The following is a 14,464-nucleotide window of genomic DNA, read 5'->3' as shown; positions in this document are numbered from 1 at the left end:
ACTTATTTTGATATTGTTACAGTATATATTTGATATCTATAAAGCATGTTATTCTGCCATTTTGTAAGGCACAACTGTTATTGAAATTCGTACCCAAGAAATATCCATGATGAGAATTTCCCTGCAGAGAACATTTGCAAAAGTTTAGAATGCTCACTTTCTTTCAAATCCAAGTATATCTGTGCCAGCCAGTGGAATTACATAGAGATTCAAGTTGTTACACAGCAATCTGAGATAGGGAAATAATTACTCCCAGGTTTCAGAGCTTAAACGAATCCATTTTTCTTAATGTGTATTGTGACATACTTTGGAATAAAAGCTTATGGGGATCTTTTCTCACATTTCTTATGCTTCACTTCACTTTGCATTACTACCTTTTGCATAATGATGATGGCTTAAGATTTAGACTGCACATTGCCCATGAGATCAAAGGTTGTAATGTAATGAAGCAACCTTAGATAATTATATGTATACTTAAGTATACATATGTGAGTAGGAGAGATGGTCAAAGGGCATTGTTGAATCATGTGTTGACTGGCATGTAAAAGAGAGACTTTTGGATGTAAATGTTTTGAGAGGAGCAGCTGGAGGGATGTCTGATCACTATCTTGTGGAGGCGAAGTTGAAGATTTGTAGAGGATTTCAAAAAAGAAGAGATAATGTTGGAGAGAAGAGAGTGGTGAGAGTAAGTGAGCTTGGAAAGGAGACTTGAGTGAGGAAGTACCAGGAGAGATTGAACGTAGAATGGCAAAAGGTGAGGGCAAATGGCGTGAGGGGGAGTGGAGGAGGAATTGGACGTATTTAGGGAAGCAGTGATAGCTTGGGCAAAACATGCATGTGGTGTGAGAAAGGTGGGAGGTGGGCAGATTAGAAAGGGTAATGTGGGGGATGAAGAATTAAGGTTGTTAGTGAAAGAGAAGTGAGAGGCGTTTGGAAGATTTTTACAGGGAAGTAGTGCAAATGAGTGGGAGATGTATAAAAGAAAGAGGCAGGCGGTCAAGAGAAAGGTGCAAGAGGTGAAAAGAGGGCAAATGAGAGTTGGGGTGAGAGAGTATCATTAGATTTTAGGGAGAATAGAAAGATGTTTTAGAAGGAGGTAAATAATGTGCAGAATACAAGAGAACAAATGGGAACATAGGAGAATGGGGCAAATGGGGAGGTAGAAACAAATAGTGACGAAGTGAGAAGAAGATGGAGTGAGTATTTTGAAGGTTTGTTGAATGTGTTAGATGATAGAGTGGCAGATATAGGGTGTTTTGGTCGAGATGGTGTGTGAAGTGAGAGGGTCAGGGAGAATGGTTTGGTAAACAGAGAACAGGTAGTGAAAGCTTTGCTGAAGATGAAATCTGGCAAGGCAGCGGATTTGGATGGTATCTCAATGAAATCTATTAAAAAACGGGGTGCCTATGTTGTTGATTGGTTGGTATGTATGGATCATGGTTAAGTGCTTGAGGAATGGTGTAATGCATGCATAGTGCCATTGTACAAAGGCATAGTGGATAAAGGTGAATGTTCAAATTACAGAGGCATAAGTTTGTTGAGTATTACTGGGAAATTATATGGGAGGATATTGATTGAGAGGGTAAAGGCATGTACAGAGCATTAGACTGGGGAAGAGCAGTGTGGTTTCAGAACTGGTAGAGGATCTATGGATCAGGTGTTTGCTTTGAAGAATGTGTGTGTGGCATATATGGATATGGAGAAGGCTGTTTGACAGGATGGTGACGGGAATGAATGAAGGCAGCAAGTATGAATATGTACATGTGTATATTTGTATATGTCTGTGCGGCAGGGGTGTGTGATGTCTCCATGGTTGTTTAATTTGTTTATGTATGGGGTCGTTAGGGAGGTGAATACAAGAGTTTTGGAAAGAGGAGCAAGTATGCAGTCTCTTGAGGATGAGAGAGCTTGGGAAGCGAGTCAGTTGTTGTTCGCTGATGATACAGCACTGGTGGCTGATTCGTGTGAGGAACTGCAGAAGCTGGTGACTGAGTTTGGTAAAGTGTGTGAAAGAAGAAAGCTGAGAGTAAATGTGAATAAGAGCAAGGTTATTAGGTACAGTAGGGTTGAGGGACAAGTCAATTGGGAGGTAAGTTTCAATGGAGAATAACTGGAGGAAGCGAAGTGTTTTAGATGTCTGGGAGTGGACTTGGCAGTGGATGGAACCATGGAAGTGGAAGTGAATCATTGGGTGGGGGAGGGGGCGAAAATTCTGAGATCGTTGAAGAATGTGTGGAAGTCAAGAACATTATCTCGGAAAGCAAAAATGGGTATGTTTGAAGGAATAGTGGTTCCAACAATGTTATATGGTTGCGAGGCATGGGCTATAGATAGAGTTGTGAGGAGGAGGGTGGATGTGCTGGAAATGAGATGTTTGAGGACAATATGTGGTGTGAGGTGTTTTGATCGAGTAAGTAATAATAGGGTAAGAGATGTGTGGTAATAAAAAGAGTGTGGTCGAGAGAGCAGAAGAGGGTGTTTTGAAATGGTTTGGTCACATGGAGAGAATGAATGAGGAAAGATTGACCAAGAGGATATATGTGTCAGAGGTGGAGGAAACGAGAAGTGGGAGACCAAAGTGGAGGTAGAAAGATGGAGTGAAAGAGATTTTGAGTGATCGGGGCTTGAACATGCAGGAGGGTGAAAGGCATACAAGAAATAGAGTGAATTGGAACGATGTGGTATACCAGGGTCGACATGCTGTCAATGGATTGAACCAGGGCATGTGAAGTGTCTGGGGTAAACCATGGAAAGTTCTGTGGGGCCTGGATGTGGAAAGGGAGCTGTCTTTTCAGTGCATTATACATGACAGCTAGAGACTGAGTGTGAACAAATGTGGCCTTTATTGTCTTTTCCTAGTGCTACCTCGTGCACATGCGGGGGAGGGGGTTGTTATTTCATGTGTGGCGGGGTGGCGATGGGAATGAATAAAGGCAGACAGTATGAATTTTGTACATGTGTGTATATGTATATGTCTGTGTGTGTATATATATGTATACGTTGAGATGTATAGGTATGTATATTTGCGTGTGTGGATGTGTATGTATATACATGTGTATGTAGGTGGGTTGGGCCATTCTTTTGTCTGTTTCCTTGCGCTACCTCGCTAACGTGGGAGACAGCGACAAAGTGAAATGAATAATAAATAAAGATATGTATATGTATGTATACGTTGAAATGTGTACATATGCATATGTGCATGTATGGGTGTTTATGTACGTATATGTGTATGTGGGTAGTTGGGACATTCTTCATCTGTTTCCTTGCACTGCCTCACTGATGCAGGAAACAGCGATTAAGTATAATAAATATATTTATATTTATTTATTTATTATACTTTGTCTCTGTCTCCTGCGTTAGCGAGGTAGCGCAAGGAAACAGACGAAAGAATGGCCCAACGCACCCACATGCACATGTATATACATACTCATGCATGTGTGTATAATAAATGAATACATATATATGTTTTGGAGGCAGAAAGATGGAGTGAAAAAGATTTTGAGTGATTGGGGCCTGAACATGCAGGAAGGTGAAAGGCATGCAAGGAATAGAGTGAATTGGAACAGTGTGGTATACCAGGGTCGACATGCTGTCAATGGATTGATCCAGATCATGCGAATTGTCTGGGGTAAACCATGGAAAGGTGTGTGGGGCCTGGATGTGGAAATGGAGCTGTGGTTTCGGTGCATTACAAACTATAGCTAGAGACTGAGTGTGAGCAAATGTGGCCTTTGTTGTCTTTTCTTATCGCCACCTTGCATACACGGGGGGGGGTGCGCCATTTCATGTGTGGTGGGGTGGCGGCAGGTACAGATGAAGGCATCATGTATGAATATGTATATGTGCATATATGTATATGTCTGTGTATGTATATATATGTATATGTTGAATTGTATAGGTATGTATATGTGCATATGTGGCCATTTATATATATACATGTGTATGTGGGTGGGTTGGGCCATTCTTTCGTCTGTTTCCTTGCTCTACCTTGCCGATGCTAAAGACAGTGATAAAGTATAATGATAATAATGGTACTAAAAAAATCTTGTCCGTTTTATGGACTGCTTATTTAAAGATGGCCATGTTAGCACATTCATCGGTCTACATGCAGAAAGAAAGTAAAGACTCCAGTTATTGCATTTTATATACATAGCTTTTAGGTGTGAAAGATATTGCATTGGCACTTTTTGGTTTCTGTCCTTGATGTATCAGAATTTGAAAATACAAGTCTGCTAGTTCCCTTGGTATTGGTTTTAAGGCAATATTTTGAAAAACAAAGGATTTTTTTAATTTACTGTTACATTCAATTTCAAATGTTCCTATGTTCTGCAGTGACCCACTTCTTTACCAGGGTATTTTGAAATGGTTTGGACATATGGAGAGGATGAGTGAAGAGAAATTAACTAAGAGGTTATACATGTCAGAAATGTTGGGAGCAAGGGGAAGGGAGAGACTGAGCCGGAGATAGAAGGATGGAAAGAGGCTTTGAATTAATAGGGTAAAAACATCCAGGAGGGTGAGTGATATGCATAAGACAGAACATATTGGAGTTATGTGGTGCACCAGGGGTGATGTACTGGGCTGAACCAGGGCACATGAAGTTGTCAGGGGAAACAGTAGAACAGTCTTTGGGGCTTCGCAGTCACCACCAAATCTACAACCAACTACTACCACCACCTAAGACACCATATTAGTGTACCATATTATTAAGAAACCATGATTTCATGGATATTGTATTTTAGGACACCATAATCTAGGATGCTGAACTTTAAGACTTCATATTTTAGGACACAGTGGCTCAGTACACTAAGATACATGGCTTAGATGCAATACACTTAGAACACCTCCAATGATGCCTTGTCTAGGCCATAACTTTCTTATTTGTGGATATGTAATTATGAAACTTGGAGTATGTAAGTTCCATGCAAACACTGAGAGCTGCATAATAAAGTTAGGTCACTATGACCCTAAACTTTAAGATCAAGGTCAAATATATGCCAGTAGCTTGTCTGGACCATAACTTAGTTTGTTAAGAAATCTTTATGAATCTTGAAACATTTAGGAATGCTAAAAACAATGAAGTTTGTGTGCCATAATTTGGTCATTGTGTCCTTGGATATTAAGATCAAGGTCTGATGAGTGGAGAAACTCTGTCTAGGCAGTAATTTTCTCATTTGTGAAGATATCTCTGTTAAACTTCAAACATGTGAATATCATATAATTATATTCTCAGATCTTGGACTTACATGTCAAAATTGAATATGTGCAGTTATCTTGCTCGGGATAGCAGGAGGCTGGAAATCCTCCCCTCCAGTTTTTACTTTTCCAAAAGAAGAAACAGAGAAGGGGGCCAAGTGAGGATTCTCCCTCTTAGGCTCAGTTCTCTGTTCTCATCGCTACCTCGCTGATATGGGAAATGGTGAATAGGTATGAAAAAACCTTACTCAGGCAGTATAGGTGATCATACTTTTACATACTTAAGCTACGTTGCTTGTGTCCCATGAAGGGGAGATATTTGGTTTACTTTCATTAAAACATTTTGCAAAGCTCTAGTTGATGAGTGTTTCAGCATCCCACCATAAGTAGGTCACCTTGAGCTGTATTTTAAGCCTCATAGATGAACTTCATAACTGAATACATTATTACAATTGTTTATGAATGTAGACTTGTCACCCATATGAAACTTTCTTTTTAATTTCATTAAGATGAACTATTAATCAAAGACCAGCTGATTCAGATTAAAGTAGAACACACCATATTAATTTATTTATTTGTATAAGCACTTTCGGAAAACATTACATTTATGTTAAGCAGGCAAGTAGCTCACGAGACATACTCAGTTCATGTTTTGTTTAAGGATGAGATAAAAGGGGTCTTGCCCTTAAAGGGTTAAAGTAGATGTGTTTGTGTGTAATGTATTATATATTTTCTTTTCCATTTGACTGTCTACAATTTAATGTGGTATATGATAGGTTAAATTGCTTGATTTCAGTAAACAAATGTCAGTGAGAGTTGTCGTGTGATAGAAAATGCCTTTAAAGTACCTCTTTCATTAACATGAAGACCATAGCTGCTACAGAATAAGTAAGATAAGGTTTCCTCATGTGAAAGTTTGTTTTCGTTTAATATTTCTGTTATGTGAATTTTTTAGAAAGGCATGTTTTTTAGGCATTGGCAAGCACTGTGAGTCGGGACATATCAGGACCACATTACAAATATCATGATGATCCATTCTTGACACCTGCCTCCAATATGATCAAGCGTACCTTCTCACTCTCTAAAGAAGCAGGACGTAAGGCTGCAAGATGGATACGTGATGAAAATGCTGAGCTTTTTACACACAGACCAGAGGATCCTTTTATCGAAGTAAGTGATGTGTATTTTGTGTTTGCAAGATATCTCAGAACCTATTATATTTATATGCATGATAAGTATTCTGAGTAAGATATGAATTTTATTGCATAACAGTTAACTGAAAAGTTTATTAGTTATTTAGGTAATTAAAAGATGATGGATTCGAGGGAAAGAAACTTACAATGTGCTTATTGTCGTGTAAATTTCTATGAATATAAGACCATTAAAGATTGAAAGAAAAATTGAACCTTCAGGTGTAATAAAGCTTATAGTAGTGATGGAACTCATTTTAGTACATTTGGTTATTGTATAACTTGGATTTATAACATTTGAATACACAGTAAAATGTAACTAGATTGTCAAAATTGTGAGGAATGAAAAATGTAAAGAAATAGGTTTGAAAGTACACTGTGAAGCTTTGAGTTGGTTTAGGCATATGCCCAGGAAGGGTGCATAATGATGGCAGTGTTATATTATATGGATGTGATGAAAGGAAGAATTTGGTAACTGAAATGCAGTAGGAAGATTGAGTGTAGAGTAAGAGACCGAGAGAGTATTAAGCATTGTATGCTTATAAGTTTGCATGTAGAAGATTTTATAAAGTCCACCCTCATAGCTTTGGGAGATGGAATAGTTGAAACAGATAGATGTAAGACATTTGTTAAAGGTTTTGTAATAGAATTTTAAATGTTAGAGTATGGAAATGTTTGTAAATTGCCAAAGCCATGAGGAAACTTTGGTGGTCCTTCATGGAGAAGTTTTAGCCTGTTACATATTAAAAATCTACCCCTGGGGATAGGGGAGAAAGAATACTTCCCACGTATTCCCTGCATGTCGTAGAAGGTGACTAAAAGGGAAGGGAGCGGGGGGCTGGAAATCCTCCCTCTCTCTCTTTTTTTTTTTTTTTTCCAAAAGAAGGAACAGAGAAGGGAGCCAGGTGAGGATATTTCCTCAAAGGCCCAGTCCTCTGTTCTTAACACTACCTAGCTAATGCGGGAAATGATGAATAGTATGGAACATATTAAAAATCATTGATTAGAAATTCATACATCCTGAGCTTCCACATAAAAAGTTGAAATTACATCGGATGTATACATCATACAGTTGGCTGTGTCCCAACAGGAAGTGCATGCATGAGAGGCCCAGAAAACAAGTTTGACATAAAGACAGTAATGCATAGTGCCAATGTGCCTTAGAGTTTTCATCCCTCAAATTGAACTATTGGCATCCAGAGTGAAAATAATGCATTAAGAATGGTTGAATGGGCAGAGGAAAAATAATGATATCAGTAATTAGAAGAAAAAATGTAAGACGTCATTTGTAATAAGGTTGTGTAATCTACGCTCAAAAGTGATGACTCCATTAGTACGCCCCTTAAGAGTGGAACGAAAGGGGGAGGCATTTCCTGACTCCATCAGGGCAATCCTTTTAAATTTAGACAAATACCTGAGATGAGCTATGACTTTTTAATTTTTTGACAATTTTGGAACCTCGCTGCCTTGAGAAATACTGCACTGGAGTTACCCTCTGCCATGACCTGTCATAGGTTTCACACAAAATGCTAAGAAGCAGCACTGGAGTCTACCAGTTATGCTGAGGATTGAAAGAGACAGGTGACTGAGGGTGATGGCACTGAATGTGAATGGGATTACTAGTGAGAGTAAAGGGAGGGAGCTTGTGGAGAAGTTTAAAAGTTGTAGCTTGGATGTGCTGGGGATTAGGGAAACCTATATCCTTGTGCAGGTTTTGTGGAGTGAAAATGGAAATGATGAATTCAAGTAATGATAGGGCATGGATGGAGGTGTGGTATGGACAGGAATGAGTGAAGATTATTGGGAAAAGGGAAATAAGAATGTGCAATTCTGCTGTCACCAAGAGTGTGGGAGGGTGTTACAGAGCATGGATGGAAAGGCTCAAGAATCATGTGGGTGAAAGAAAAGATTGGGGTTGTGAAGTATGCATGGTTATGTGTATATGCACCTGTGAATATGAAGACTGTACAAGGTAAGGATGAAATAAAGCTTTTCTGGAGAAATTTGAATGATCGTATAAGTGTTTTTGAGAATAAGAGAAACGTGGTCATATTGGGTGATATGGATGCGAAAGTGGGGTGTGATGAAACTGGTAAGGTAGTTGATAAATGGGGAGTACCCAAAGTAAATAAGAATGGAAGTTATATTGTAGACATTTGTGCTGAGAGGGGCATATTCCTTGCAAACATGTTTTAGCTCAAGGTGATTCACAGATGCACATGGATGAGGAATGATGGAAAAGAAGAGCAAAAGGCTTTGAATGACTATGTGGCATTGGATGAAAGATTGAGAAAGGCTATGCTAGATACTAGAATTGTCAGAGGATTCTTTGGAGACTGACCATTTCGCAGCTCTTGTGGGGAAAAGGATCAGGGAGAAGTGGAGGTATGGTGTACAAAAGAGTGGAGGGGCAAAAGTGTTGGCAAGCAAGAAGGTGATTCTGAAAAAATATAGGGATGAGTATGAAAGGAATGTAACTGAAAGCTTAGATGGAAGTGCAGTGAATGTACGGATGCAGTCATGTATGAATGAGGTGTTTAAAATGTTTAGAGAAATCCTGTTGAAGACTGTAGTATTAGCTGTTGAATACATGGTTGCGAGGTATAGGAATAAATAAGGGCATGGCATGGTTGACTGAAGAGATTGGAAATGCTGTGGAAAAGAAGGAAAAGGCATATGGTGGATTGCTTGATATGAATGTACCCATGGAAGTTCAGCAAAGGATGAGGGATGAATGTGAAATATGTAAGCAGAATGTTAAAAAGCTGATAGAGGAAAGCAAAGAAAGAGCAGATGAAGATTTTGGAAGAAAGATGAGTGAAAAGTTTCTGGATGATAAGATAATATACTGGAAGTAGGTGAGAAAGGAAAGAGTTGGATGTAAGAGTGAAAAGTTAATGTGAGAATTAAGGGAGTAGCTGAATTAAAAGGAAGAAGTGAAAGGAAGATGGAATGAGTATTTTGAGGAACTGTTGAATGTGAGAAAAGGGGAGGCAGCAGTTATTACGTGAATGGTTGTAGAGGATGGAAGGAAGAGGATACAAGTACAAGGCCTATAGAAAAAAGTGAAGTAAGAAGGGCAATAATGAGGCTGAAGGTAGGAAAAGCACCTGGAGTGGATGGGATTATGGCTGAAATGCTGAGGTATGGAGGAAAATGTGTGATAGAGTATATGCATCTGATATGTTAAGTTAGCATTGAAACAGAAAGTTGTGCCTAAGGATTGGGTGAAAACTATTATTGTTTCTTTATTCAAAGGAAAAGATGTTAAGGATTTATTATTTTATTTTTTTTATTATACTTTGTCGCTGTCTCCCGCGTTTGCGAGGTAGCGCAAGGAAACAGACGAAAGAAATGGCCCAACCCCCCCCCCATACACATGTATATACATACGTCCACACACGCAAATATACATACCTACACAGCTTTCCATGGTTTACCCCAGACGCTTCACATGCCTTGATTCAATCCACTGACAGCACGTCAACCCCGGTATACCACATCACTCCAATTCACTCTATTCCTTGCCCTCCTTTCACCCTCCTGCATGTTCAGGCCCCGATCACACAAAATCTTTTTCACTCCATCTTTCCACCTCCAATTTGGTCTCCCTCTTCTCCTCGTTCCCTCCACCTCCGACACATATATTCTCTTGGTCAGTCTTTCCTCACTCATTCTCTCCATGTGCCCAAACCACTTCAAAACACCCTCTTCTGCTCTCTCAACCAAGCTCTTTTTATTTCCACACATCTCTCTTACCCTTACGTTACTCACTCGATCAAACCACCTCACACCACACATTGTCCTCAAACATCTCATTTCCAGCACATCCATCCTCCTGCGCACAACTCTATCCATAGCTCACGCCTCGCAACCATACAACATTGTTGGAACCACTATTCCTTCAAACATACCCATTTTTGCTTTCCGAGATAATGTTCTCGACTTCCACACATTCTTCAAGGCTCCCAGAATTTTCGCCCCCTCCCCCACCCTATGATCCACTTCCGCTTCCATGGTTCCATCCGCTGCCAGATCCACTCCCAGATATCTAAAACACTTCACTTCCTCCAGTTTTTCTCCATTCAAACTCACCTCCCAATTGACTTGACCCTCAACCCTACTGTACCTAATAACCTTGCTCTTATTCACATTTACTCTTAACTTTCTTCTTCCACACACTTTACCAAACTCAGTCACCAGCTTCTGCAGTTTCTCACATGAATCAGCCACCAGCGCTGTATCATCAGCGAACAACAACTGACTCACTTCCCAAGCTCTCTCATCCCCAACAGACTTCATACTTGCCCCTCTTTCCAAAACTCTTGCATTTACCTCCCTAACAACCCCATCCATAAACAAATTAAACAACCATGGAGACATCACACACCCCTGCCGCAAACCTACATTCACTGAGAACCAATCACTTTCCTCTCTTCCTACACGTACACATGCCTTACATCCTCGATAAAAACTTTTCACTGCTTCTAACAACTTTCCTCCCACACCATATATTCTTAATACCTTCCACAGAGCATTTCTATCAACTCTATCATATGCCTTCTCCAGATCCATAAATGCTACATACAAATCCATTTGCTTTTCTAAGTATTTCTCACATACATTCTTCAAAGCAAACACCTGATCCACACATCCTCTACCACTTCTGAAACCACACTGCTCTTCCCCAATCTGATGCTCTGTACATGCCTTCACCCTCTCAATCAATACCCTCCCATATAATTTACCAGGAATACTCAACAAACTTATACCTCTGTAATTTGAGCACTCACTCTTATCCCCTTTGCCTTTGTACAATGGCACTATGCACGCATTCCGCCAATCCTCAGGCACCTCACCATGAGTCATACATACATTAAATAACCTTACCAACCAGTCAACAATACAGTCACCCCCTTTTTTAATAAATTCCACTGCAATACCATCCAAACCTGCTGCCTTGCTGGCTTTCATCTTCCGCAAAGCTTTCACTACCTCTTCTCTGTTTACCAAATCATTTTGTTAAGGATGTATGTAGCAATTATAGGGGAGTAAGTCTGTTAAGTATACCAAGAAAAGTGTAAGCAAGAATATTAATTGATAGAGTAATGGAAGTGTTTCAATGCAGAATAAGTGAAGAGCAAAGGGGTTTTAGGAAAGTTAGGTGATATATGGATTAGAGTTTTGTAGTAAAAATGACCGTGGAAAAGTATTTAGTGAAAGGTTGAAAGTTTTATGCAGCTTTTATAGATCTAGAGAAAGCTTTGACAGAGTTGATTAGAATGCTTTTTTGGGATGTGTTAATGATATATAGTATAGGGGGACAACAAATATATGCATTGTGTGAAAGGCTTCTACAGAGGGTGGAGAGTTGAGCGAAAGTCTTGGGATACATGTAGGTGTGAGGCAGGGCCATTTGATGTCATCTTGGTTAGATGGAGTGATAAGAGCAATGAAAGCAAAACTAGGGAAAAGGGTTGCAGAGATGGGGGCATGGCATTGAGATATGGTGCCTAGTGGCATGCCAGTTTGCAGATGATACTGTGTTGTTTGCAGAGAGTGAAGAGGAGTTCCAGAAGGTTGTAAGTGTGTTTTATGATGTGTACAAGCATAGGTGATTGAAGGTAAATCCAAATAAAAGTAAAGTAATGGTGTTTGAATGGAAACAGAGTGAAAGTATAGATTCTGTAAAACCATATACTGATGCTCCTCAACTTATTATAGGGTTACACTTTGATAAACCCATCGTGAGTTGAAAATATAAGTCGAAAATACATTTGATACTGTACATCTAACCTACCGAACATCATAACTTAGCCTAGCATATCTTAAATGTTTTCAGAACACTTACATTAGCCTACATTTGGACAAAGCCATCTAGCTCAAAGCCTATTTTAATAATAAAGTGTTGAGTATCGCACCATCGTAAAGTTGAAAATTCAAAAGTCAAATTATTGTAAGTCGGGGGTCATCAGTAGAGTGATAGAAGAAAGTGTACTGAATTGCGCTTTGGATATTGAGGAAGAAAGACTGGAAGAAGTGAGAGAATTTAAGTATATAGGAGCTGTCTTGGGTAAGTTTGGTTATATGGAAGGAGAGGTAAGGGAGAGGGTAGTACAGGGTAGAAGAGTCATTGAGTCCCTTAATAGAATAATGAAGGGTAGAAGTATAAGTATGGAAGTGAAGGGAGGATTAAGGGACAGCATAGTAATTCCAAGGAGATCTTTACAGCCAAAACATGAACATGGAATGAGTCACGGAGGTTAAGGATCCAGGGCTGTGGAAATGAGCTGTCTGAAAAGAGCATATGGTGTGACTAAATGGAGTGAAGAAAGAAATGTAAGGATGTATGAGAGATGTGATATGGCAGGGAATGCAAAGGGAATAAGCTGTGGAATGGTAGAATGGGAGAAATGTAATACTTTGCAGGGGTGTGGTCATGTGGAAAGAATGCAAGACTGGGAGTTTACAAGGAGACTGTATGATAGTACAATTAAAGAGTTTGGTGTGAGAGGAAGACCACCTGTGACATGGACAAATAAGGTGGAGGAATACTGGAGGGAGAGAAATGGTGGAAGAATGCGTGTAAAGGTGTACACGAAGGAGGCATGTAAGGACAGGGATGAGTGAAGGCTCTTTGGCTGTGCCCACCCCTTGATGAAAGTTCCTGGTATTGCAGTGGAATTTATTATAAAAGGGGGTGACTGTGTTGTTGATTAGTTGGTGAGGATATTCAGAGTATTCATGGCTCATGGTGGAGTGCCTGAGGATTGGCGGAATGCATGCATAGTGCCATTGTACAAAGGCAAAAGGGATAAAGGTGAGCGTTCAAATTACAGAGGTATAAGTTTGTTGAGTATTCCTGGGAAATTATATGGGAGGGTATGGATTGAGAGAGTGAAGGCATTTACAAAGCATCAGAATGAGGAAGAGCTGTGTGGTTTCAGAAGTGGTAGAGGATGTGTGGATCAGGTGTTTGCTTTGAAAAATGTATGTGAGAAATACTTAGAAAAACAAATGGATTTGCATGTAGCACTAATGAATCTGGAGAAGGCATATGATAGAGTTGATAGAGATGCTCTGTGGAAGGTATTAAGAGTATATGGTGTGGGAGGCAAGTTGCTAAATGCAGTGAAAAGTTTTTATCGAGGATGTAAGGCATGTGTACGAGTAGGAAGAGAGGAAAGTGATTGGTTCTCAGTGAATATTGGGTTGCGTCAAGGGTGCGTGATGTCGCCATGGTTGTTTAATTTGTTTATAGATGTGGTTGGTAGGGAGGTGAATGGAAGAGTTTTGGAGAGAGGGGCAAGTATGCAGTCTGTTGTGGATGAGAGAGCTTGGGAAGTGAATCAGTTGGTGTTTGCTGATGATACAGCACTGGTGGCTGATTTGGGTGAGAAACTGCAGAAGTTGGTGACTGAGTTTGATAAGGTGTGTGAAAGAAGAAAGCTGAGAGTAAATGTGAATAAGAGCAAGATTATTAGGTAGAGTAGGGTTGAGGGACAAGTCATTTGGGATGTAAGTTTAAATGGAGAAAAACTGGCGGAAGTAAAGTGTTTTAGATATGTGGGAGTGGATTTGGCAGCGTATGGAAACATGGAAGTAGAAGTGAGTCACAGGGTGGGGGAGGGGGCGAAAGTTCTGGGAGCGTTGAAAAATGTGTGGAAGGCGAGAACATTATCTCAGAAAGCAAAAAATAGGTATGTTTGAGGGAATAGTGGTTCCAACAATGTTGTATGGTTGCGAGGCATGGGCTATAGATAGGGTTATGCAGAGGAGGTTGAATGTGTTGGAAATGAGATGTTTGAGGACAGTATGTGGTGTGAGGTGGTTTGATTGAGTAAGTAATGAAAGGGTAAGAGAGATGTGTGTTAATAAAGAGTGTGGTTGAGAAAGCAGAAGAGTGTGTATTGAAATGGTTTGGTCACAAGGAGAGAATGAGTGAGGGAAGATTGACCAAGAGGATATATGTGTCAGAAGTGGAGGGAACGAGGAGAAGTGGGAGACCGAATTGGAGGTGAAAAGATGGAGCGAAAAAGATTTTGAGTGATTGAGGCCTGAACATGGAGGAGGGTGAA

General features: G+C 40.0%; 1 protein-coding gene across 1 annotated transcript in view; it reads left to right on the top strand.

Annotated features, from left to right (window-relative positions):
• Positions 1–14,464, top strand: part of LOC139754195 (small ribosomal subunit protein mS39) — a 303,614-nt gene that overhangs the window by 63,512 nt on the left and 225,638 nt on the right. Inside the window, exon 3 of the mRNA XM_071671407.1 lies at positions 6,169–6,366. Within this exon, the coding sequence (XP_071527508.1) occupies positions 6,169–6,366 (198 nt within the window). The remainder of the gene's footprint in view (positions 1–6,168; positions 6,367–14,464) is intronic.

The sequence above is a fragment of the Panulirus ornatus genome, chromosome 16 (assembly GCF_036320965.1).
Source record: "Panulirus ornatus isolate Po-2019 chromosome 16, ASM3632096v1, whole genome shotgun sequence".
In the NCBI taxonomy this organism is placed as follows: Eukaryota; Metazoa; Arthropoda; class Malacostraca; order Decapoda; family Palinuridae; genus Panulirus; species Panulirus ornatus.
Note: the sequence above shows the minus strand (reverse complement) of the source record. Positions and strands in the feature narration are given on the sequence as shown.